At 31.4% G+C, this 20,871-nt stretch overlaps 2 protein-coding genes across 3 annotated transcripts; one reads left to right on the forward strand and one right to left on the reverse strand.

Moving 5' to 3' along the window:
* The first annotated feature begins 8,595 nt into the window (after window positions 1-8,595).
* LOC134701956 (uncharacterized) lies at window positions 8,596-11,989 on the forward strand. The gene is made up of 4 exons (XM_063563070.1): window positions 8,596-8,704; window positions 8,951-8,992; window positions 9,732-10,223; window positions 11,616-11,989. Exons 3-4 carry the CDS (start codon window positions 9,863-9,865, stop codon window positions 11,879-11,881), a joined length of 627 nt encoding a protein of 208 aa, XP_063419140.1. The 5' UTR covers window positions 8,596-8,704; window positions 8,951-8,992; window positions 9,732-9,862; the 3' UTR covers window positions 11,882-11,989.
* Window positions 11,990-14,756: 2,767 nt separating this feature from the next.
* On the reverse strand, window positions 14,757-20,148 carry LOC134701909 (U8 snoRNA-decapping enzyme-like). Of its 2 annotated transcripts, none has more exons than XM_063563015.1 (4): window positions 20,076-20,113; window positions 18,500-18,704; window positions 16,442-16,708; window positions 14,757-15,795 (listed from the first exon to the last, which is right to left on the reverse strand). In XM_063563015.1, the coding sequence occupies exons 2-4, from the start codon at window positions 18,701-18,703 to the stop codon at window positions 15,568-15,570; spliced, it is 699 nt and encodes a 232-aa protein (XP_063419085.1). In that variant the 5' UTR covers window position 18,704; window positions 20,076-20,113; the 3' UTR covers window positions 14,757-15,567. The 2 variants fall into 2 exon arrangements, with proteins under 2 accessions (XP_063419085.1, XP_063419084.1); XM_063563014.1 differs by having other exon boundaries at window positions 15,457-15,795; window positions 18,500-18,708; window positions 20,076-20,148.
* Between the last annotated feature and the right edge of the window lie 723 nt (window positions 20,149-20,871).

Here is a 20,871-nt window from a genome sequence, read left to right on the forward strand (position 1 = left end):
TTTAGATTAATATGTCCTTTTCTCACACTTTTGCCATGTTGCAAAACACCTGTTTTCACACCAGTTTTTAATTGTCCCCACACGTTGTAACTTACTTTCTTTTGGTTTTCAGACTTACCCATTTTCTGTAGGTTGGTTTTCTTGTTCTGTTGGTTTCCTATTACATCCCATACATTATTAAGTTTATATTGTTGATGTTTTACATTTTGTGGCGAAGAAGTATTCATTGTTTGGTAAGTTGTTTTATCACTCCGTTCTTTTATAGTTTTGTCTTTTCTATGATTAACCATCTCTGTCCGATTTAGCGCGATTTCTTCATTCATTTTCACAGCATTAAAGGTAAAAGTATTATTATCCATAGTGGCAACATATTTTTCCTCTGGGTTGTCAGGAGAGGTACATGTACATTGACATTGCAATGATGTTATCGCATTTACAGATAAAAACCAGCTTACAAGAAACATTATCCAACGAAACATTGTCTACACCTGCAAATAAATACAGTTCTATAAAACAAGAGGCTCATAAGTGTCTGAATCGTTTACCTGGTTAAACAATGCCTTTTGAAATTAATTCTAGTATTCTTATTGCAATTAGTTATGTTATTTTCTTAGATTGGAAAAATCTGATATAAGTTTTGGGATAATTGGGAAAACAAACAAAAAGTAGCCAATAATCGTCATTTCAGAACATTAACTACTTAAAGGGACATACGATTTCAAATGCATGGTCACCTATCTGACTCAAATTCTCATATTTGATTAACAACATACTACTAGAACGTATATCCAAACAACAAGAAAGTCTAAAATAAACAATTAACAATGCATGGACTCGATAATGCATATCAGCATTTATTGTGATATGTTGTATTTTGTCTATACGTCATCTAATCTACCACAAAGTTGCCCTCTGAAGACTGCCGACGGTCGTATAAACCGGTATGCACATTAATATAACTTTAAATAGATAGCGACCACATGCAATTGATTTTTTCTAGGTCTGTGAAGTTTAAAGTATGTTTAGCATTGTTTTACCCGTATAAGAATGATTATGTGTGGATCGAATCACTTAACCAAATGATTCATCCTTGTTTTACTTTATAGTTGACATTGTTTTCCTTTTAATAGCTTAATACAAGCGTAACACACCTCCAACTAAGGGGTTAAATTGAAGGTCACATAAATACGGATTCAATGAGGTTGACTTATTCACTTGCAAGTGAATTATTCATTAGCCATGTTGCTTCGCTTATTTTGACAAAGTTGAACCAAACTGGCTGCTTCAAGCGAATTATTATTTCAGTAGTTCCTTTCATTGGTGATTGAAAAAAAATCATGTCTGAATTTTTGTTTATATTTCGTAGCTAATGCCCCTTTAAGGTTTAAGGTATAAAACGATTATCATAATTGCCTAGAGAATTTCTCCCTAGGTATTACAATTTTCGGGATAGGCGGCAAAAACACGAATATTTTTCAAAAATTATCATTGAATAGCTATAACTCCATTTGAAGTCATCTATACTCATGGAAATATGAAGTAATTGAAGCTTATATCGGCCATCTAAAGTGCGATTGAACGGGGGGAAATAAACACAAAGTAAATTCTGATGATTAAAAAATTATTTGAGAAATGAACTGAGAGCCTATTTGCATGTGTTTGTAGTATCTCGCTGGTCGTCAGTATAACTTTATAAGGATTTCTTTCTCAATAATACGCCCTTTAATATTTTCTATTAGATCCATATTCCCTGCTATTGTTCTGTCTTGCATTATTAGGCATAACGGCCATAAACTCACAGAAATAATATAAATTATATATTTTTGTAGATGTTTATGATCAATCAATGAAGGACATTAGTCACAAAGCTAGTAGTTCTATATAGTATATGAATATATAGGTATATGATTCAAGTCAAGTAACATGTAATCACCGTGTATCATCGTACAGCGGAAATAGGTACTAACCAAGTGGGTGTGAGCGATTTTGATATTTCACGGTAACGAAAATCTTTGTTTTGTTCACATAATATCAATGTGTACTTCAATCTAAACATAGTTGCTGTTTTAAGAAATGATTTGGTCGTAGGTTGATGATGAGAGATGTCTCATTATTTTCCAAAAACAAGAACAATTACTAAAAACATGTGCAATTACTTGTCGAAAAAGTTGGCCCTCGTCTCATCCGATATATTCTAGTATATTCATTGCAACTCTTTTTCTGATAGAAGGCCACTGTGTGTGTGTCATAAATATAGCTGCCTGTTTCAATAATTGGCATTGAAATCTTTCATACATGTTTTTTTTCGATATTTTATCCGAAAGAAACGTTGTGTACGGTGTTTAGCTGACCACACAAATCCTTATGTACGGTGCATAGTTAAATTAATAAATTGTTGTACACCGTACACAAAAACTTTATTTTCACACTCGTTTATTACCCAAAAAGTTTCAAAAAATGAATAATCATAGGTAGGTTTGTGATTGGTAACTATTTCTTTTGCCCTGTACTAGGTTTCCTTTAGATAAAACATGTAAATGTATCAACAACTGTATCGAAATTGAAAGTTGGTGTTGACATTCACAACTATTTGCACATTAACAAGTTAATTGTTCTAATTAGAATATCAAAGTTGTTTTATGAATAGAAAAAATCGATGCGAAAATTATTTGGGAGCAGGAATTTCAAATGTTGAGAAATGTACATTGAATATTGATAAAACAAAACAAAAAGATTTGCCGTGTCAGTTCAAAATCGATCGTGCCCGCTTGGTTAGTACCTATATCCGCTGTACTGGTGATACACGGTGGTAAAAAAAACTGTTAAAGAATGTCTTAATCTGCCAGACATTCAGCTGTGTGTCTGTGCTTCTGTTGGTATGCTGCATCAAGTGTTAGAAAATGTAGCTGTGTAAAAGTTTAGAACAACCAATGTTGTTGCATATACATGTACCTGCATGCGAATAGCGGAACATAATAACGTTCAGAACATGACTGATAAAATATTACTTTGTAGAGTTTTGGATAGATTAATTAAAACAAAATAAAATCACTATAGTACTAAAACATAATTAAAATTACTACAACTTTCGGCCAAAAATAACGAACACCACGACATGCACACATCGCAGTGAACGGGATACCCGATTTTCCACATTCAAAATTACCACGGCATCTGTTCTTACATCCACAATGTACAAGCGTCTGACAAAATGATGAGGCCTCAAAAAGAGTTTTTTTTTTAAAGTTCTCTTCTTTGTCCCCGCCTGGAGTGGGTAGCATAAGAGCAAATCCCAAGCTCGTCTCCCTAAACACCTATCTAAGTATATTGCATGATTTACATGCTGGAAAAGACTAACAAGTATATAAAACATTCTAAATTTTTGAACCAACCTTTTTTTCAGAAATATTACACAGGTTATATAGCAGTTTGACAAACAACAATTTTGATCATTGAGGAGCTTAATATTCCCTTTACAACACAACGTAATTAAGGAAGCTGGCTTGTCATGTTTTGGATTTTTTGTCAGATTTTCGGAATCCTCTGGTTTTATCCATTTGAATGCCTTGAAAAAATTTCCCCGGTGAACAGGATCATATCTTTATTCTATGTTATTGCACAACTTTTTGGAATTTTGAATCCTCAATGCTCTTCAAGTTTGTACTTGCTTGGCTGTATAGATGTTTTGATTTGATCGACACTGATGAGTCTTATATAGACGAACCGCGCGTCTGACGACTAAATTATAATTCTGGTACCTTTGATAACTATATAGACATCCTGGTATCACGAGATGAATCTTTTAATAATGTGCTGCTTGAATTATGATAAATGGTGAATGCATCAGAGGCAGTTAATATTATAAGTTATATGGTTCGCTACTGACCCCATACCGATCCATAGAGGGTTAGTAAAATCCATATGTTGTCATGGCCGACTCTATCTGGATCTTATCTGCATTCAATGTTATTGATATGTTTCGTTTGAATCAATCTAAAATTTAATGTCGTTTATCAAATTGCATTTTCCATCTATAGGTAATTGTTTTGTTTGTTCTTCTCATATTTACTCTGAAATAAAATCTTTTTTTATGGGTAATTATGAAATTTAAGGGGTTAATGGGAATCTTGTGTGACATCGTTTATGTTTTATTAGAAAATAGCCTATGTAAATATAACACATCCTTGATTTTCAATAGATTAATGATTTATCTACCAATTGATTAAAAAACAGGCACGATATTCACGTTTTGTTTCGGTTTTAATTTAAATGTTTTACGACTATATATAATTACATACTAAATTACGCTGATATAAATGTTTCTCAACAAATACTTAAGTCACTAAAGACTTAATTAGTTTTCTATTTGAGAACTAAAAAAACCATATCCATTTAATCATTTAATTTAGTTCTTTGGGTGTATTTTTTTGTTCTACGTAAAATAAATAAAATTAGTATTTTAAAATCTACAATTTCTATTAATATTGAACGACAAGCCAATTTGAAAAGATGTCTTATGGCAACCTCAGTTGTAATTGCTGCTAAATGAATATTTTGGAGATCAAAAAGAAACAATGAAAGAGGCTGCAACTGTTTTTAGTGTGCTTACAATGTCCGGTTTATGTAAGTATACATTATATTATAACTATATTCGTTGTAGGAAAAACTATATATAAATAACACATATCTGAGAGGTTGATACGGCAGATTGTTAAGCCGAAAAATTGTGGAGAAACCGACATTGTCAATATGATTTCGAGAGTAACATACTGTTCTATTACTATCTCAGATAAATGTTATTAATTAATAATTGATTATATTGAGTGTTTTTTTAATATACTAATTTTTGTAAATTTCAAATTGACAAAAATAAATATGAAGGCTTATAAGCATATAAAAACACATCTCCTTGAAGGGTTAGAGTAAACAGTATCTCTCTCTTATCAACAAAGCCAAATCGGATATTTTCGACATGAGTTATAAAAACATCTAATAGTTCAATAACTCTTCTAATATGGAATAAAATTAAGAATGGAACAGGAATGGAGCAGGTTCTGTTGATCCTTCTGGTGTTATTGGTGGGGTTCCTGTTGCTAAGTCTTAAGACTTTTATGTTGTGTTTGTATCCTGTGGTTGTATTTTCATCTTTATCTATTTTTGTCATGTTGCTGTTTTAATATTTTCGACTTATGAGTTTGAATTTCCCTTTGATACAATTCGTCTCTCTTCGCCGAAAAAAAATCGAACCGTTGTTATATTAACTTTATACTTTTGTCTATTTTACTGGCGCGTATAATTGTCAATTGCACAGCATTGTCAAGTGTATACACTTACAACGTATTGAACTAGTATATTTGATTGTTTGCTCAGTGGATTTGGATACTTTAAGTCAGCGTCAGACATACTATTCTTACACATCAATAACCTTTTTCACAAAAATCTGAAGTGTAAAATTTATCTTACAATAAAAATATTTAGTTGAATCGTTCAGGAATATTTTAGACTTACGATAAATTATACACTTAAGATGTTTTGGGCAAAAGGGCTACAGGTATAAACTGAAAATTTGTTTGAGTTTTTTTTTATCATGCATGTGTAATTGTTTCGGATATTTTCTTTCAGTTGATACAATATTCTAGGGCTTTTGTTTACTATCATATTTTATAGGGGATTTTGTTGCCGAAAAAAAGCCAAACGATTTCATTATCTAAATTAGTTTTTCAAAAATTAATTTGCACATTCGTCATTATTTATTAAGAATTCAAATTATATAGTTCAATGAATTTTAAATTGCTGAGGGGAAAAAAAGACAAGAAGTCACTTGAAAGGTCTCCGTGTATGATGATATCAACTAAAAAGAGCTCAGTGTTTGGCAGATCTTTTAATCAAATTTAGAATGGAAAAAGGGGACACATCAAGGAAATAACAACTTTTAAGTGTTCCTTTATTATACAGTATAACATCATTTAATATAAAGAAGTAAATGATCTACAACTTTTAACTGTTTTTATTGTTTAAAAATATTGGTAACTTAATTGTCAACAGTTTGAATATAAGTGACTTGTCAATCAATAATAAAAAGAAAACAAAAAACAAATACTGATGTGCAAAATTGCCTTTAAGTTGTATAGTAATTGCAAAATTTTACTTCAATCAAAACTTACCAAAACCAGAAAAAAAAATCAACAATCACGATATTACTTCAGTAATGCACAAAATAAGCTAAAAGTATTGGTTATGAAGCTCCTTTTAGAGATTTTTTGGTTATAAAAATGACGGGAAAATGCTGTCTTGGATTTTTACCTGTTATTTCTATTGGTATTATTTAGATTTGTAGTATTGGATGGAGAGTTGTCTCATTGGGACAATGGCACTCATACCGCATCTTCCTATATCTATTTAAGGTAGTATGGGTGTCTTCCTCCATCTTGGATTGTAAAAAACAGGGAACCAAAGGTGCAGATTTTCTATCAAGTTAGCAAAATGTGATGCAAGAATGAAGTTTTTAAATTGATTGTTCATTTAAAAGAACCAATTTATAAGAATATAACTTATAATTATTAAATATTTCTGTAAATGTTGATTATTTTTGTTGCTTTTTAATTTTTTTTACAATTGGCATTTTAAGGGGAAGTAACTCTTAAACAGTGCATTTTCTGAAGGATTCTACATGGAATTTCCTATTATGAATTTTAGTCGGAAAAAAACGTAAGGTGACCCTATCTTTTCTTTTGATATTCTCAAAGCATTGTCTGAAAGCTATCTTTTCCTTAAGTATTTAACAGTTCTATCATTTAGTTTTCGGCTTTCTAATAACAAAACGGTGTTTTTTTTCTTGTGTAATCAATACAAAATGTGTCATTTTGTCACGTCCTGTAGCTTGAAAAAATGCGCGGTGACCTATCATTTTCATTATATTTTTCAACATATATCAATATATAGATACTACGTTTTGGCAAAGTATGAACAAATTCTATCATTTTTATTCTAGACTCCCATACCACCTTAAGTTTCACTTATATACGTTGTCATAATTGTTTGTAATAGTATTCTATTTCATTATGGAGAAACGACCTTTGGCTATCATCACAAGTATGTTTTGTCATTATAATCATATCCAACTATCTCGGTCATCACGTGACTTTTACACTTAAGATGTATATTATTAATGGCCGACAGATTATCCATGAAAAGTGAACGGGTACATAAATAAAACGGTCATAACTTTTTTGTTATAATGTATATTTTCCTTCTAACCCCGCGTTTTACAGTTTATATTTTTTTACAATTAAATATGTTTTAAGTTTCAGTTCAGAAATATGATTTCGTGCTTCGAAATAAGTTTGAAAATTGAGGTGACATAGCCACACAGCCTCCGTTGACATCTTCGTAAAAAATTGACAAAATTGCAATGGGACCTTTTTGTAAAATCAATTTTCTCAACTAATTTATTGTTGCTTATATCCTTCCAACCCCTAAAAAGATCGACAACATATTTATTTAAAGTAAATCCCAAACCATATCAGTTCAGGTATTAAACTTTTTGCTTCGAAGTTTGTTTGAAAAGTTCATATTTTGGCAGTCCTCAGCAATATTTTCAAAATGGCGGCCACTGTTGAAGGTTCACAACGACACGACATGCTGGTATTCATTTAGTTATACATCGGAAAGTAATATTTCAAATATTTATCAAAGTGTGTCATTTTGTACTTAAGAAATTTCCTTTTCACATGTTCCTCAATACATTTATAAGAAACAGTCTCTCACTAAAAATAAAGATTTACATGCACCGACCATGCAGTTTACATGAACATTGATAGCGTGGGGCGACATGGGAATATATATTTTTGTAGATTTTTACGATGAAAATAGAAAAATTGTTAGATGCATGTCTTTTCAATAATTGTCTTACCTTAATACAGCATAGAATAAAACATTATTTCCCTCTGTGAAAGTGGAAACATGCTATTTGTTTTGATACAATTTCGAAGTTACATATAACAAAATGGCGACCAAATAATTTCAAACGTAGACGATGTTCGACACTTATTTTGCACATGCAAATAGTTCAATAAGATTTAACTGTTTTTATTGCAATTAAACATGACACGTTATTGTAACTCGTATGATAATTAATAAAGCTAGATTGTGGAGATATTAATTAAGTCATCAACGTGATCAAAGAAAACAAACATGGCAAAGTGGCCTAATCACGATGTAAGTTTTGACAAGACTTAATATAAGATTAGTATTATAGATCATTATACGATTGTTTATGAAATCATTTTATGATAATATTTTATATCAACGAAAGGAAACAACAGATGGATTGTAACAAAGATGCAATATCTAATATAAAAATATATATATATATATATTGAAATCATTACTTGGATAACCAGTACATTTTACATAATCATAATTAAACCAGTCACATACAGAGTTATCGAACCTAATTATGACTGGAATAGTTGCATATGTGCTTCACTCACTTATTGGACATAACTGTTATATCATATATTTTTTTCGTCTCGCGATATCACTTTAGTACCTGCACTGTAAACTGCACTGTAAATAAAAAAGTGTTACGTCGACTGCAGTTCAATTATAACAATATTAAGATTACCTAATATCAAAACGAAATAGTTTTAAATTCTGGTGCTATGATTCTTTAAAGTTTGGAAAATAATATCTAAGGATGTTCGTAAGTAAAATTTAAAAAATCCAGAAATAAGAATTGATATTCTTATTTGAAAGAGCACTAATAACTGTTATATCATGCTGGTTTTTTCGTCTCGCGTTTACTGATGTGTTTTTTTTTCCTTATTTAGTACAAATAAGTAAAATGCATGTATGGTATGTATCTTCTATTTTTATCGATACATATCAATATCAGATCATTCTTCTTCACTAAAATATATAAATAGTAGTTTTTTCATTTTCGTTTCAGTGTTTGTTTTGGGATGGTTGTGTTCCAGTTCAAAAGTGTCCGGTAAGATATTCGTATGTTTTATTTTCTGCATCGGTTTTTCAAAATGTTAGATGTAAATTTGTAAAAAAAAATATGTGCTTTTCTTGGAATACGATAATTATAATGATTTAAACACAAACCCGTAGCAGGAATCAACTTCCGAAAATTTCAAACGATGCTTAAATTAATCATTTTTTATTACAAAGTATTCCTTACTTCTAAGAAATGAGAAACAGGAATCTGTAAAAATCAAAGCGATAATTAGGTTAAACTTCATAGAAAAGGCAAAAAAAAGCAAGGTGGCATTGCCTCTATTTTTTAGATTTGTATGTTCTGATTACGTTGATTTGTATGTTCTCACTCATTATTTCGATTTGTTTGTTCTCACTCATTACATCAATTTGTATGTTCTGATTACCTAAATTTGTTTGTTCTAATTGCCTCGGTGTGTTCATTCTTGGGAAATTAGTAGATTTAAACATCAATCAGTAACCTGCAGCTGCCCTTAATATTTTTTCTAAAAAATTACTAACCATATGTATTCAATATTCCAATGTTCTTTTTATTATTTCTGATAACCTTGATTTTTATGTTCTTATAATCCTGATTCGTATGTTCTGATTTTCTTGATTTATTTGTTCTGATTACCTTAATTTGTATATGAATGATAATCCTGATTTATTTGTCCTGATTACACTTATTTGTATGTTCTGATAATTCTGATTTATTTGTTATGGTAACCTTGATATATTAAAAACAGGACATGCTTTAGATGGAATATGGATACAAAGTTTGATTATAGGAGATAAATCAAGTTGGAATACTCCAGATATATATAACTATTACACTAGCGTGTCAACCTACCAGATATACCCTGCCCAAACTCAATCAATGAAGTTCTCAGTAAAAACGTGTCATCATGCGAATCTCATCTTATCTGCTGCAGTAGATCTTCAGTCTTCTGACTTATATGAAATAAGTATTGGGGACGCAGGAAACAACCGAACCAAGCTACACAAAAAGGACACAAGTATTAGTATATTTATTCATACTCCAGGAATAGTAAGTTGCACAGAACAAATAACTTTCGTAATCAGTTGGAAATTGAATGGTAACATATTGCTGATAAAAGAAACACAAAATGGAACAGAAATCATATTTGATTGGACAGACCCGTCACCATTTGTTATAAAAGGGGTTGGAATCGCAACTGCATGGGGATCAGATGGATTGTGGGTAATTGAACACACAGGTTAGTAAAATGTTTTCTGTAAATCAAAGTGATGTGACTATTCAGCATGGCTTTGTTCATTGTTGAATGCCTTACAGACTTTTGTGTAAAACGTTTTTAAAAACACTTGACAAGTGTCTGAAGGACCTTCGAGCCTCCGACTCATAATTATGAAAATAAATAAGCGGTCGGCAAGTAGAGGCGCACATTCATCATGTCCATTCCCTATTTTGTAAATGTGTGATTTTTTAGATCGTCCTATCGGCATTTCATTATATTTAAGAGGCTTGTTTGCTTATTAGCTTACTGTGGTAATGTCACGATTAACAATTCGAATATTTTGTATATTAAAACATATTGCTGTAATGTTTTGGAAAACTTTTAAAATTAAGAAATATATCTGCCTCGTGTAAAGCTTGGATTCCGTGTCCAGATTTAGGCTACATGAGACTTCCTTTTTTGATTTGATCATCTCTACAGCATTTGTATCCTTTCAAATAATTTTGCCTCGACAGTATTGAAGACATATTTGGACCAGTATTATTTTTAGCGTTTCTTCTTCTTTATTCTTTCCTCCACTATCCGGAGTACCACTACTTTTGTAGTGTAGCACGGATAAGCAACTGAATACTGTATACTGTAAGCAACTGTGTGCATGAGCAGGAATATTTTACAGTGAATATGATCGGTGCACAAACCAGTATTATTTCGACTCAAATATATTGTTCTAGATACTGGTATAAAGGATATCAACACCGCCTGGCGTACCCACCACCAATTTACAACGCAACGGCAGTTGGTCTTTTCCAAAATGAGCTAAGGCTGCGATTCCACCAGTGATTAATATTATGAATTACTTTCAATGTTGTAAGCTTCCACCTCTTACCATGGTAACTTGGAATGATTAAACTAGCTGATCAATTATACTGTTAAAAATATCACACATTTACCGATTTATTGTTTATGATTAAGTTGATAATCGTTGATAAACAATACCCATTGTTAATTATCGGTGTACAGACATTACAGATCATTACAAAGAATTTGTGTACGACTGTTTCAAAGTAAAAATATTCTCAAGGACATTCATGGCTTCATTTTCTCGATAGACAGTTATAAGTGTCGTTAGTAATGACAAAAAGGGTGGTGTTAATATATATATAAATACAGAGTTAGTTTTTGTACGGGTAAAAGGGTCGCTTATCAAGACTCAATATGTTCTCTAGGTCACTCACAAATAAGTGAAATAATTGTGTTTGCTAATAGTACCTAGAAATATCAAGATCTCATATCAAAATCTGATTATGAGTTTAAAGCATTATAAACAGCCTATTTAAATGATTATTTTCTTGTATAACAATATGATTAAAATCTGTTAGAATTATCGCTCTAAAAGAAGTTTATTTCTTTCAGCTGTGTTTACTGGGCATTACTGTTTTGTACCTGGAACATACGGTTTTATGACGTTACTATCCACAACAATAGAACGAAGTGACATTGGTTGCCTTTCTCAATGTTCACCAAATGATAACTGTTTAGGAGTTAACTTCAATTCAGACACTTATGAATGCCAGATCATTTCTGCTGCACAGCCAATTATAAAGGGTATTCTAGAGGATTGGGTATTGTATACAAAATGTTTACAAGGGGACATGATGTGTTTGGTTTGTCTTGAATAGTTCAAAATACTAGCAGTGAACGTTTACATTGTTTTAATATTGTATAATAAATGAAAAAAATAATTCTATGCATCCAAAGCATAATTTGTAATATTCTGATATTTAATTCGTGATTTCTCTCATCTTGAACTTCAACCATTTGTATAACACATAAATGTATTTATTAACATTGTTCATGCATTATATATAAACAAAGAAGATCCATTATTTAAACAAATGAATATACTTATTAATGGGTTGTACTTGCAAAAGCAACCTAACAGGTACACATGTGGAGCAAGATATGAATACCCTTCCGATGTACCTCGTTTCACCCCCAGCTTCTGTTGGGGTTTGTGTTGCTAAGTCTTTTGTTTTCTATGTTGTGTTTTTGTACTCTTTGTTTTCTATTGGGTTCTTTCTTCTTTAGCCTTGTAATTGTCAGTTTATTTTCAACTACTGAGTTTGAATGTCCCTTCTGTATCACTTGCCTTTAAGAGCATATGAAGATTGTTGTTTTTTACTGTAGATAGAAATTGTTGTTTTAGTAGTGTAACAATGTAAAATAGTTCAAACTAGGGTACAAAGTATTCAAACAAGATTCTTAAATATTGTTCACCTATTGTTTATACATGTAGTTTCTGATACCGGAAAAATGAGGTTGAATGAACCCTGCCAGATAGACATTTAACCCATGTGATCACTCTGTACATCAAATAAAATTGAGCATGGAAATGAGTTTGTCAGAGACACAACAACCTGGCCAAAGAGTAAACATGCCAACACTTGGACATCTGATGTACACATGTGTGACATGCTGTGTATTGTATCTAAAAGTAGACATTACAGCTAAACATTGATAAACAAACCATGAAAATGAGGTCAAGGTCAGATCAACCCTGTTAAACAGACGTTTTCGCCTTTAAAACATCCATTATATCAAATATATTTGACCTACTGATTACAGGATAGGATAAAATTACAAATTCATAAAAATTTTAAATTGATCAATGAACCTTGAAAGTGCAATAATTCACAATAAGAGATTACAAACTTAATGTGAAAGTAATTTTGAGGTTCAGAAATTTTTACTGACAAATTACTATTGACCACTTATAATAAAGTGATTAAGAGATGAAAATGGATCATAAGGACATAACGTGAATTAATTGCAGTGAGAAGTCATCTTATTTTCATGATATAAAATCACAGTAACCAGTTTTCTTTAATGTGTATGATTTAGGAACAGTATTGGATTAAGTTAAAAATGATGCAAAGTTCTGATTGTCGAAATCGTTAAAAATTCACAAAGTTGTTGTCTTTCAATCAGTCCCAAGTCAGTCGATTTTGGACTTTGTTTATCTTGTATTTTTGTAATAATTTTAATTCATTTATATGCTTTGGAGTTTAGTATGATGTCCATTTTCCCTGAATTAGTACACATATTTACTACAGGGCCAGCTGAGGCCAACCTCCATTTTCTCATTGCCTGGAAGACCCAGTGGGCATTTTCCCTGTTAAAAATAATTATCTAGATTCATGAGGAAATTCAAAAGTAAAACTAAGACTAATTACTGTAAATTCATAAATTATTTTGAGGTTTTTATTATTGTGAAAACATTAGACAGTTGTAAATGCAATAATTTAAACTCGCATTTTGAAAAATATTTTATATTAATTAAACAGGATTTATCTCAAAATCCTAAAAATTAAAATTGCATTTAAGTCTTAAATGACAAAATCATAATAAAAAATGCATGCAATAGTTTCTGAAATTTTAGAATGATGGAAACTTCAAACCATTGGTCAAAAACAAAATTATATTTATATGAAATATTCAGTTTTGGTTGTCATTGCTGTCCCTGCTAAATAGGTATAATAATGCAAAACATATAGCAAAAATTGTTCTATTCAAGTCGAAAACAAATATTAATTTATTATTTAAATGATTTTGTGGTATCTTCTGAAAAATTCATAAATAGAAAAAAAAAGTAACAACTTCCAAAATGAAAATTAATTAAAAAGACTTAATCAAGGTTTTCTGTTTAATATTTCTACACTGAAATACATATTATAAATAATAAAAAAAAATTTCAACAATTTGTAAATACTGATATACATAAATTATAATGTTTAATAATGTGTTGAACTATTTATAATGTAGACAAACAAAACTTTATCTACAAACAATAAAAACAAATTTCTTTTAATGATAAGGTATTATATCAGAATGAAAAATCATAGAATTATCTACGTTACTGCTTCAATAACAAGAATGACTGTGAGAGAATGTACTTATGGTACCCCACTATATCCTATATGTATTTGGTAATCATAATTTTTCTGAGCAATTGGATGTCATAAAAAAATAATGTACTACACTATGTACTCTGTAAGTTGTGCTCTCAGGAGGCTGAATATCAAATTTCTAAAAGTCATAGTTGTATGTTCCCAAGAAGAATAAAGTTATCATTTCAAACATGGCCATTTCATGTAAGAATATTTAAGAATTTGGCATTCATATAGTTAAACAAGAAGTGGACATTAAAACACATTACATACTGTAAATTCAGAAATTATTGCGAGGTTTTTATTATTGCGAATAATGGGACTGAGTTATAAACCCAATAATTAATACTCGCATTTAGTAATATTTTACCTGAATCAAGGATTTGTATAGTAAGACTATACAAATCCTTGCCTGAATTAAGCATGAATTTTCTCAAAATCGTAAAAATTAAAATCGCATTCAAGTGCAAAAATTACAAAATCGCAATAATAAATGCACGCAATAATTTCTGAATTTACAGTAGTTTAAGGAAGAAATAATAACATTTCAGGAAGCCTTAATAAAGTTTCTATATATATATATATATATCAAAATTATAGCAAGTATTTTAACTACAACTGTGACACTAACATTGTAAACAGACATCCCACCCTTATTTTAATTACGGTACCATCTGATAGTTGGTTTCTATCACATATACCCACAAGAATAAATAATAAAGAATTTATCATAATAAAACTCTTCCAAAAGTACTATTGGGAGATATTTTCCTCCATATTAAGGCATGAAGGTAGTATCTAACACTACAGGCAGATAACTCTGTAAAGTCAGCTAAACGTTTTAACTAAGCTGTGTTGTACAGGGAATATTAAGCTTCTCAGTGATCAAAATTGGTGTTTGTCAAACTGCTATATAACCAGTGTATTGTTTCTGATAAACATGATAAAATGGTTGGTTCAAAATTTTTGAAATTTTTATATTTTTGTTAAAGGGTCAATGTAAATACTGTCAAAATTTTATGAAAATTAAACGAGCCAAATTAATTTTAGTGAAAGTGTTGGGTACCACCTTAATTACATAACCCATCAATATATCCATCATATTAAATAAGTATAACAATTCTACAGTCAATACTATATACCCAAATATATCATTAAAGGGAGACAATTTGAAATTTCTCTCCAATTGTCTCTCTTTGGTTCTAATAATCATACAGTAAATAACAATTAATTATTAAAACTCACAAAAAAATATAAAATAGTCATTTTACATTGCCTTTAATTGCAATGGTTACTTGACAAAGAGATATCGAGAAAAAGCATCCCACAAATTTGATTAAAAAATTGCACGGTCATTGGTCCAAAATTAGTTTTTAAAACCCAATAAAAAGTTATAATTCTCTAAAGTACTAACAACATCAACTATCAGTATTAGTAAGTCCACATGTTTGTCTGTTTGTTTTCATAAATGTCTTCCAAGCATCTACTGCCTTTTCAATCTCGTCTTGTTCTAAAATTTTAAAATGTTGTAATCCAATCAGAAGCTCTTGTCTTGAATTTCCTGCATAGCTATTGGACAGGAATGCTGGAAGTCCTCTGTACCCATCTCCCATTGTATATAGGGGAGGACGAATCATTCCTAAGGTCTGTAAAATAAATTCTCCTGTTTTTATGTTATATTTGATAAGTTTGCAATGATTCCTGTTAATAAATCAGATAATTTTACACGAAAGAATAAAGTGAGGCAGAATTGCTGCCAACGAGTCAAATAATTTTCAGAAGGATTGGCTTGTTGCCAAACTGCAGGATATTCAGAAGACCTGTTGGTGACCTTCCACTGTTGTTTTTTTCTATGGTCGGGTTGTTGTCTCTTTGATACATTCCCCATTTCCATTCTTAATTTTATTTTAAGAAAATTAAAAGCAAATAGGAAACAAATTATTATATCTTTTCATGGACTTTCATTTATTAGTTTCTTCAATTTATGATTAAACACATCTTAAACTTAATTTGGTGACATCTTTAGACATCTTGCTAGCATTCTAAGTCTAACCACTGAAGTGATTTTAAAATACAAAAAAAAACATCTATATTGTGGTGTGAATCATGCAAGGCTCTGTGTTGAAGACCGTACTTTGACCTATAACGATTTACATTTACAAATTGTGACTTTGATGGAGAGTTGTGACATTAGAAACTGAAAGATAATTCCACATTTGTGTATTCAATTTCTACACAAATAAATATGCAAACATAAAAAGTCAAACATGTCAAAGGTCACTTGATATTTACCTCATTCCCATAATCAGGTGCAGATAAAGTTTTCATTTCAATCTCACTAAAGTTATTTGCAGTTACTTCTTTTCCATAAAAATGCAAAACTAAGTTTTTCCTTTTGTTCACAAATGACACAACCTGATCACTATCTTGGAGTTTGTGTTTACAAAGGTCAAGGCCAATTTCTTCCTCTAGTTCCCTGTTTACTCCATCCAATGGATTTTCACCTGGATCTACTAATCCACCAGGAAACCCAAGTAAACCATCAAATCTCATCTGCATCTGAAAATGGAAGTTAAATATAAATTTTGATACATGTACATGTGCGTAGCTACGTTTACGTCAAAAGGCCCGGGCGTACACTTGAATTTTGAAAATAAAAAAAAATAATCGCCATAGAATAAGAAAAACTGGTTAAAATCACATCAGCCTTGTGCTTCTGTAATCAATGGGTTGTAGTTTTGAATGAAATGGGACTAAATTTACTCAAATATATCATTTACTACATTTGTTCGAATCTTTTGTAAACGTCTGAATCTACTATGAATTCTAGGTACTTTTCTTATATTTAAAGCAATTCACTATTTGCTCAGATGCGATATGTTGTTTGTTTTTTTGTCGAGCCTGTGATTTAGGACCCAAAAGCGAGACAAAGCGGCGTCAATATAGGTTCCGAATGTGGATAAAGTATTTTGAATGACTCTCCGTAAAATTGTATGTAAGTTGGACAGAAACTGTTTATGATTGAAAGAGTATTCAAACCACTATGATAATGCAATTATATCTTTTATTTCTCGTATTTTAAGGACTGCAAATAATAAGTGGTCGCAGTTTTGGCTTACATTTTGTTATTTTTCAATTACATTAACTACTTATCGAACCTTCATCAAACTTTATGAAAATGCCGAAGAAGCTTTTTCTATGACTAATGTCTAAAGCTAAAATTTTGAAAGCATTTGTTTTCGTTCATTTTTCTGTTCTTTTCTGATAGACAGATAGCCAGACTCTTCTTTACGCAATTAATTGTTTTACATGCTCAATTTATAAACCTATAAAATATCAAAAGAAAATTTCTAGATTTTTATTTAAATCCCCTTAAAGGAATGATAAATTGATTCACTTTTTGTGGGAAGAAATCCTAGGTGTTTCAGATTTTTTTTTATAAAGCACCTCTTAGAATATTTTTTTTTCGTGTTCATTAAAAGATGCTTTTGTCGATTGTATGCTCTCTCATGAGGTAAACTTATTTAAAAATAATATTTTCTCTGCAACCAATAACCATTAGGCTAGTTTCAATTTTAACACGATGAACAAGTTAACATATAAAAATATTTAACCGAAAAAAATAAACCATTTAGATTCAAAAGAATGTTGCTATCAAGGATTTTTTTTCAGTACAGGAATCATTATGGTATCTCATTCTCGATAGCTCTCGGGGTCTTCGTCCCTTTCGAACCCACTATCAGGAGGTGCTTTAACATTGAGCGGTTGGCACCCCAATATTCCTCGTGAAGGTTCGGGCGTACACGTAAAAATGACCCAGCTACGCCACTGATGTATATGCTTTAGTCTATACATATAAAAAAAATTGCATAACTGCCTCAAATTGAATTGAAAAAGGCGAAACATTTCAGCATGTGCACTATGCTTTAATTACATTAGATATTCATATTCTTAAACCTTAAGCTTGTTGTCATTGCTGTTTTCCTTTAAAACCATAAGTTGGTAATTGACGCCGCCACCATGGGATCTGACACTATCCTTACGTCAAGCTTTCTTTGACAAAATTTGCAGGCTTGACATAAATCTTAAAAGAGAGTCATAAAGATATGTTGCCTCGTTGGCATTCATGTTTACTCCACTAATTTCTTGAAAAGAAAATGCCTAATCAAGTCATCAATATGACAGTTGTTGTCCATTCGTTTGATGTGTTTGACTTTTGATATATATTGTCATTTTTTTAGGGACTTTCCGTTTTGAATTTTCCTTGGTGTTGGGTATTTTTGTGATTTTACTTTTTTATAACCACATCTTGTTTATATATACAATTAATATTACTACATGTACTATTACCATTATAGCTGCTCTTGATTTATATAAATCCCACAATACAGTATCATTCCTAGCAAATAGCATGGCATGAGAGGCATGTTTGAATGATGAATAGAGTTCTCCTTTTGAATCTTCATAAGAAATTATATCAAAATCCTCTTCTATATCACCTACTCTTCCGTAATGTTCATACTGGGCTAAGTTGCCCCACCCTATATCTGTCATACTATCTATCAAAAAAGTAAAAAAAGAACAAGTAATTATTACAAGCCTTAAATTATTCAATGAATTGTACTATGTCATTTCATAATCTACTGCAATCTGGGTATTATTGTCAAAAGTCTCTACAAAAACATTGCAACACACTAGGGGATTCTTAACAATTGAAATTTATACTGTGAGGGACAGACACTATATTAATTTTTATCAGATTATATGACCAGCTGATGATCATCTGCAATCTTCGGAGGTAACCTTGATGCTTAACATGGTTAATACCTAGACTAAAATACACACAAAATGCTGATACATGTACATATATATACAGTGCGGTCCGGTGTATCCTTGCACCAAAGACTTATGACTTCACTTAATTAAAATGATAAAATCAATGGTTGTATAATAATATTGTGTGAAATAATTCATGTAATTCATTCCCTGTTTTTATTTCATAAAATTTTCTGTATGTATGGTTTCACCATTAAGGTTTTGTGTAATATGTGTCCAAAATTGGGAAACCCTTGTTGTGAGAGTGCTTTAAAGGTTTGGTGATTTTATGCATGCCTTTTAATATGTTTAAAAAAAAAATTATTTTGAAGAAAAGAAAGAAAGATTGATGGATGGATGGCTGTTTCCCATCCAGTGGCAAATTTATATGCATATTCAGAGAGAAAACATGTTAATGATATAGGGGGGATAGGAGGGGTCCTGATCCCGAAATCCCTGGCTTAAAAACACGAAATCCCGAGGTCCCGAATTTAAATAAAGTAAATCCTGACGTCCCGAAATCAAAAAAGCAGAATTCCCGGATCCCGAAAGGGTCAATCCGGAAATCCTGAGCTTAAAAACATCCGACCGACTCACTGACAAAAAAATGACTGAAAAGTTTAAAACTGTTTAAAGTGCTACATCACAAGATAACAGTCCACAGGAAGACATGTCACCTTACACAGACACCTTATTCTGACTCCTAGCCAACCAGTTTTTGCTCTAATTCCTTAATCAGTTAATGCATGCTTGGCAGAGAAGCAACAAATATGACAAATACCAATGTTAAAGTCTAAATTTGACCCAGACGAGGTTAAAACTCACGACCTCCCGTACGCAAGCGAACACGCGACCAAGAGACCACAGACGCGGAAGAAATCATGGTTGACCCAAGTTTGTAAAGTATAAGGACCGACCTGGTGGTATGGACGAAACGACCTGTAGTAAGTGGCGGAACCGGCAGTGACTTTTTGTTTGGGAAAAGTCTGGCTTGGTCATTTGCACCAGCCCATCACTGCCAAGATGCTGATGAGCAATTTCATTTTGTAGTTATGCGTATATAATTAATTTTAAATGTCATATTGATACACTTAACACAAATTATATGTACTTTGTATTTGTTGTGACTGTATCCGTGTCAATCAATGGGATGAGTCTGAAAAGGGGAGCGAAATGTAAAAATTAGCATTAATTTTAACCTATTATCTAATCTTTTTTTCATTCGCCTCTACCAGGAACACCACCAATAATGTAGAAGGGAAACAAGCTATTTACCAACAAAATCATATCTTAATACAAAATGCTGAGGATTGAAAATTGAAAAAAAATCCTAAAACGACTGACTTCAAATTACAGACCCCTAATAGGAATTTTGTACTCCGAGGCTCTCTAGATTTTTGGGTTAATTTGACTGAAGACCATGTAAATTATCAAATAAATTATTGAAATGCTTTCGTATTGAATTAATGTTTGTTCAGACTGGTATATTGTCATCAGAAAATTATGATAAGGGAATTGCTAACAATAATACTTTTTATTTGTGTCGTCTGTCAACATAGCAAACTATGATAACGTTGTCACGAGTTGATGAAGATTTATTCCCCGCAACATATGTAGATGTATGAACAATCTACCAACCAAGGACAATCCCCAACCTTCCTTATAAGGAGTGTATGGACACCTGGAAGTCCGTTCTTGTGTCGGAGTAAGAAACATACTGTGGCTGCTCTATGAGAACAGAAATCCCGAAAAGATATCTGATTCAGATTGATCTCCAGATCAACTGAAATCGGCCTAGTGGACACTTGACCAACCGAACACCTCGAAGTACTCATTCTAATCATGTCTGCCTGTTGTCTAGGTAGCACAAAAATAAAGCACAGCACCATTTCAAATAAATCACCATT

The sequence above is a fragment of the Mytilus trossulus genome, unplaced genomic scaffold (assembly GCF_036588685.1).
Source record: "Mytilus trossulus isolate FHL-02 unplaced genomic scaffold, PNRI_Mtr1.1.1.hap1 h1tg000373l__unscaffolded, whole genome shotgun sequence".
Lineage (NCBI taxonomy): Eukaryota > Metazoa > Mollusca > Bivalvia > Mytilida > Mytilidae > Mytilus > Mytilus trossulus.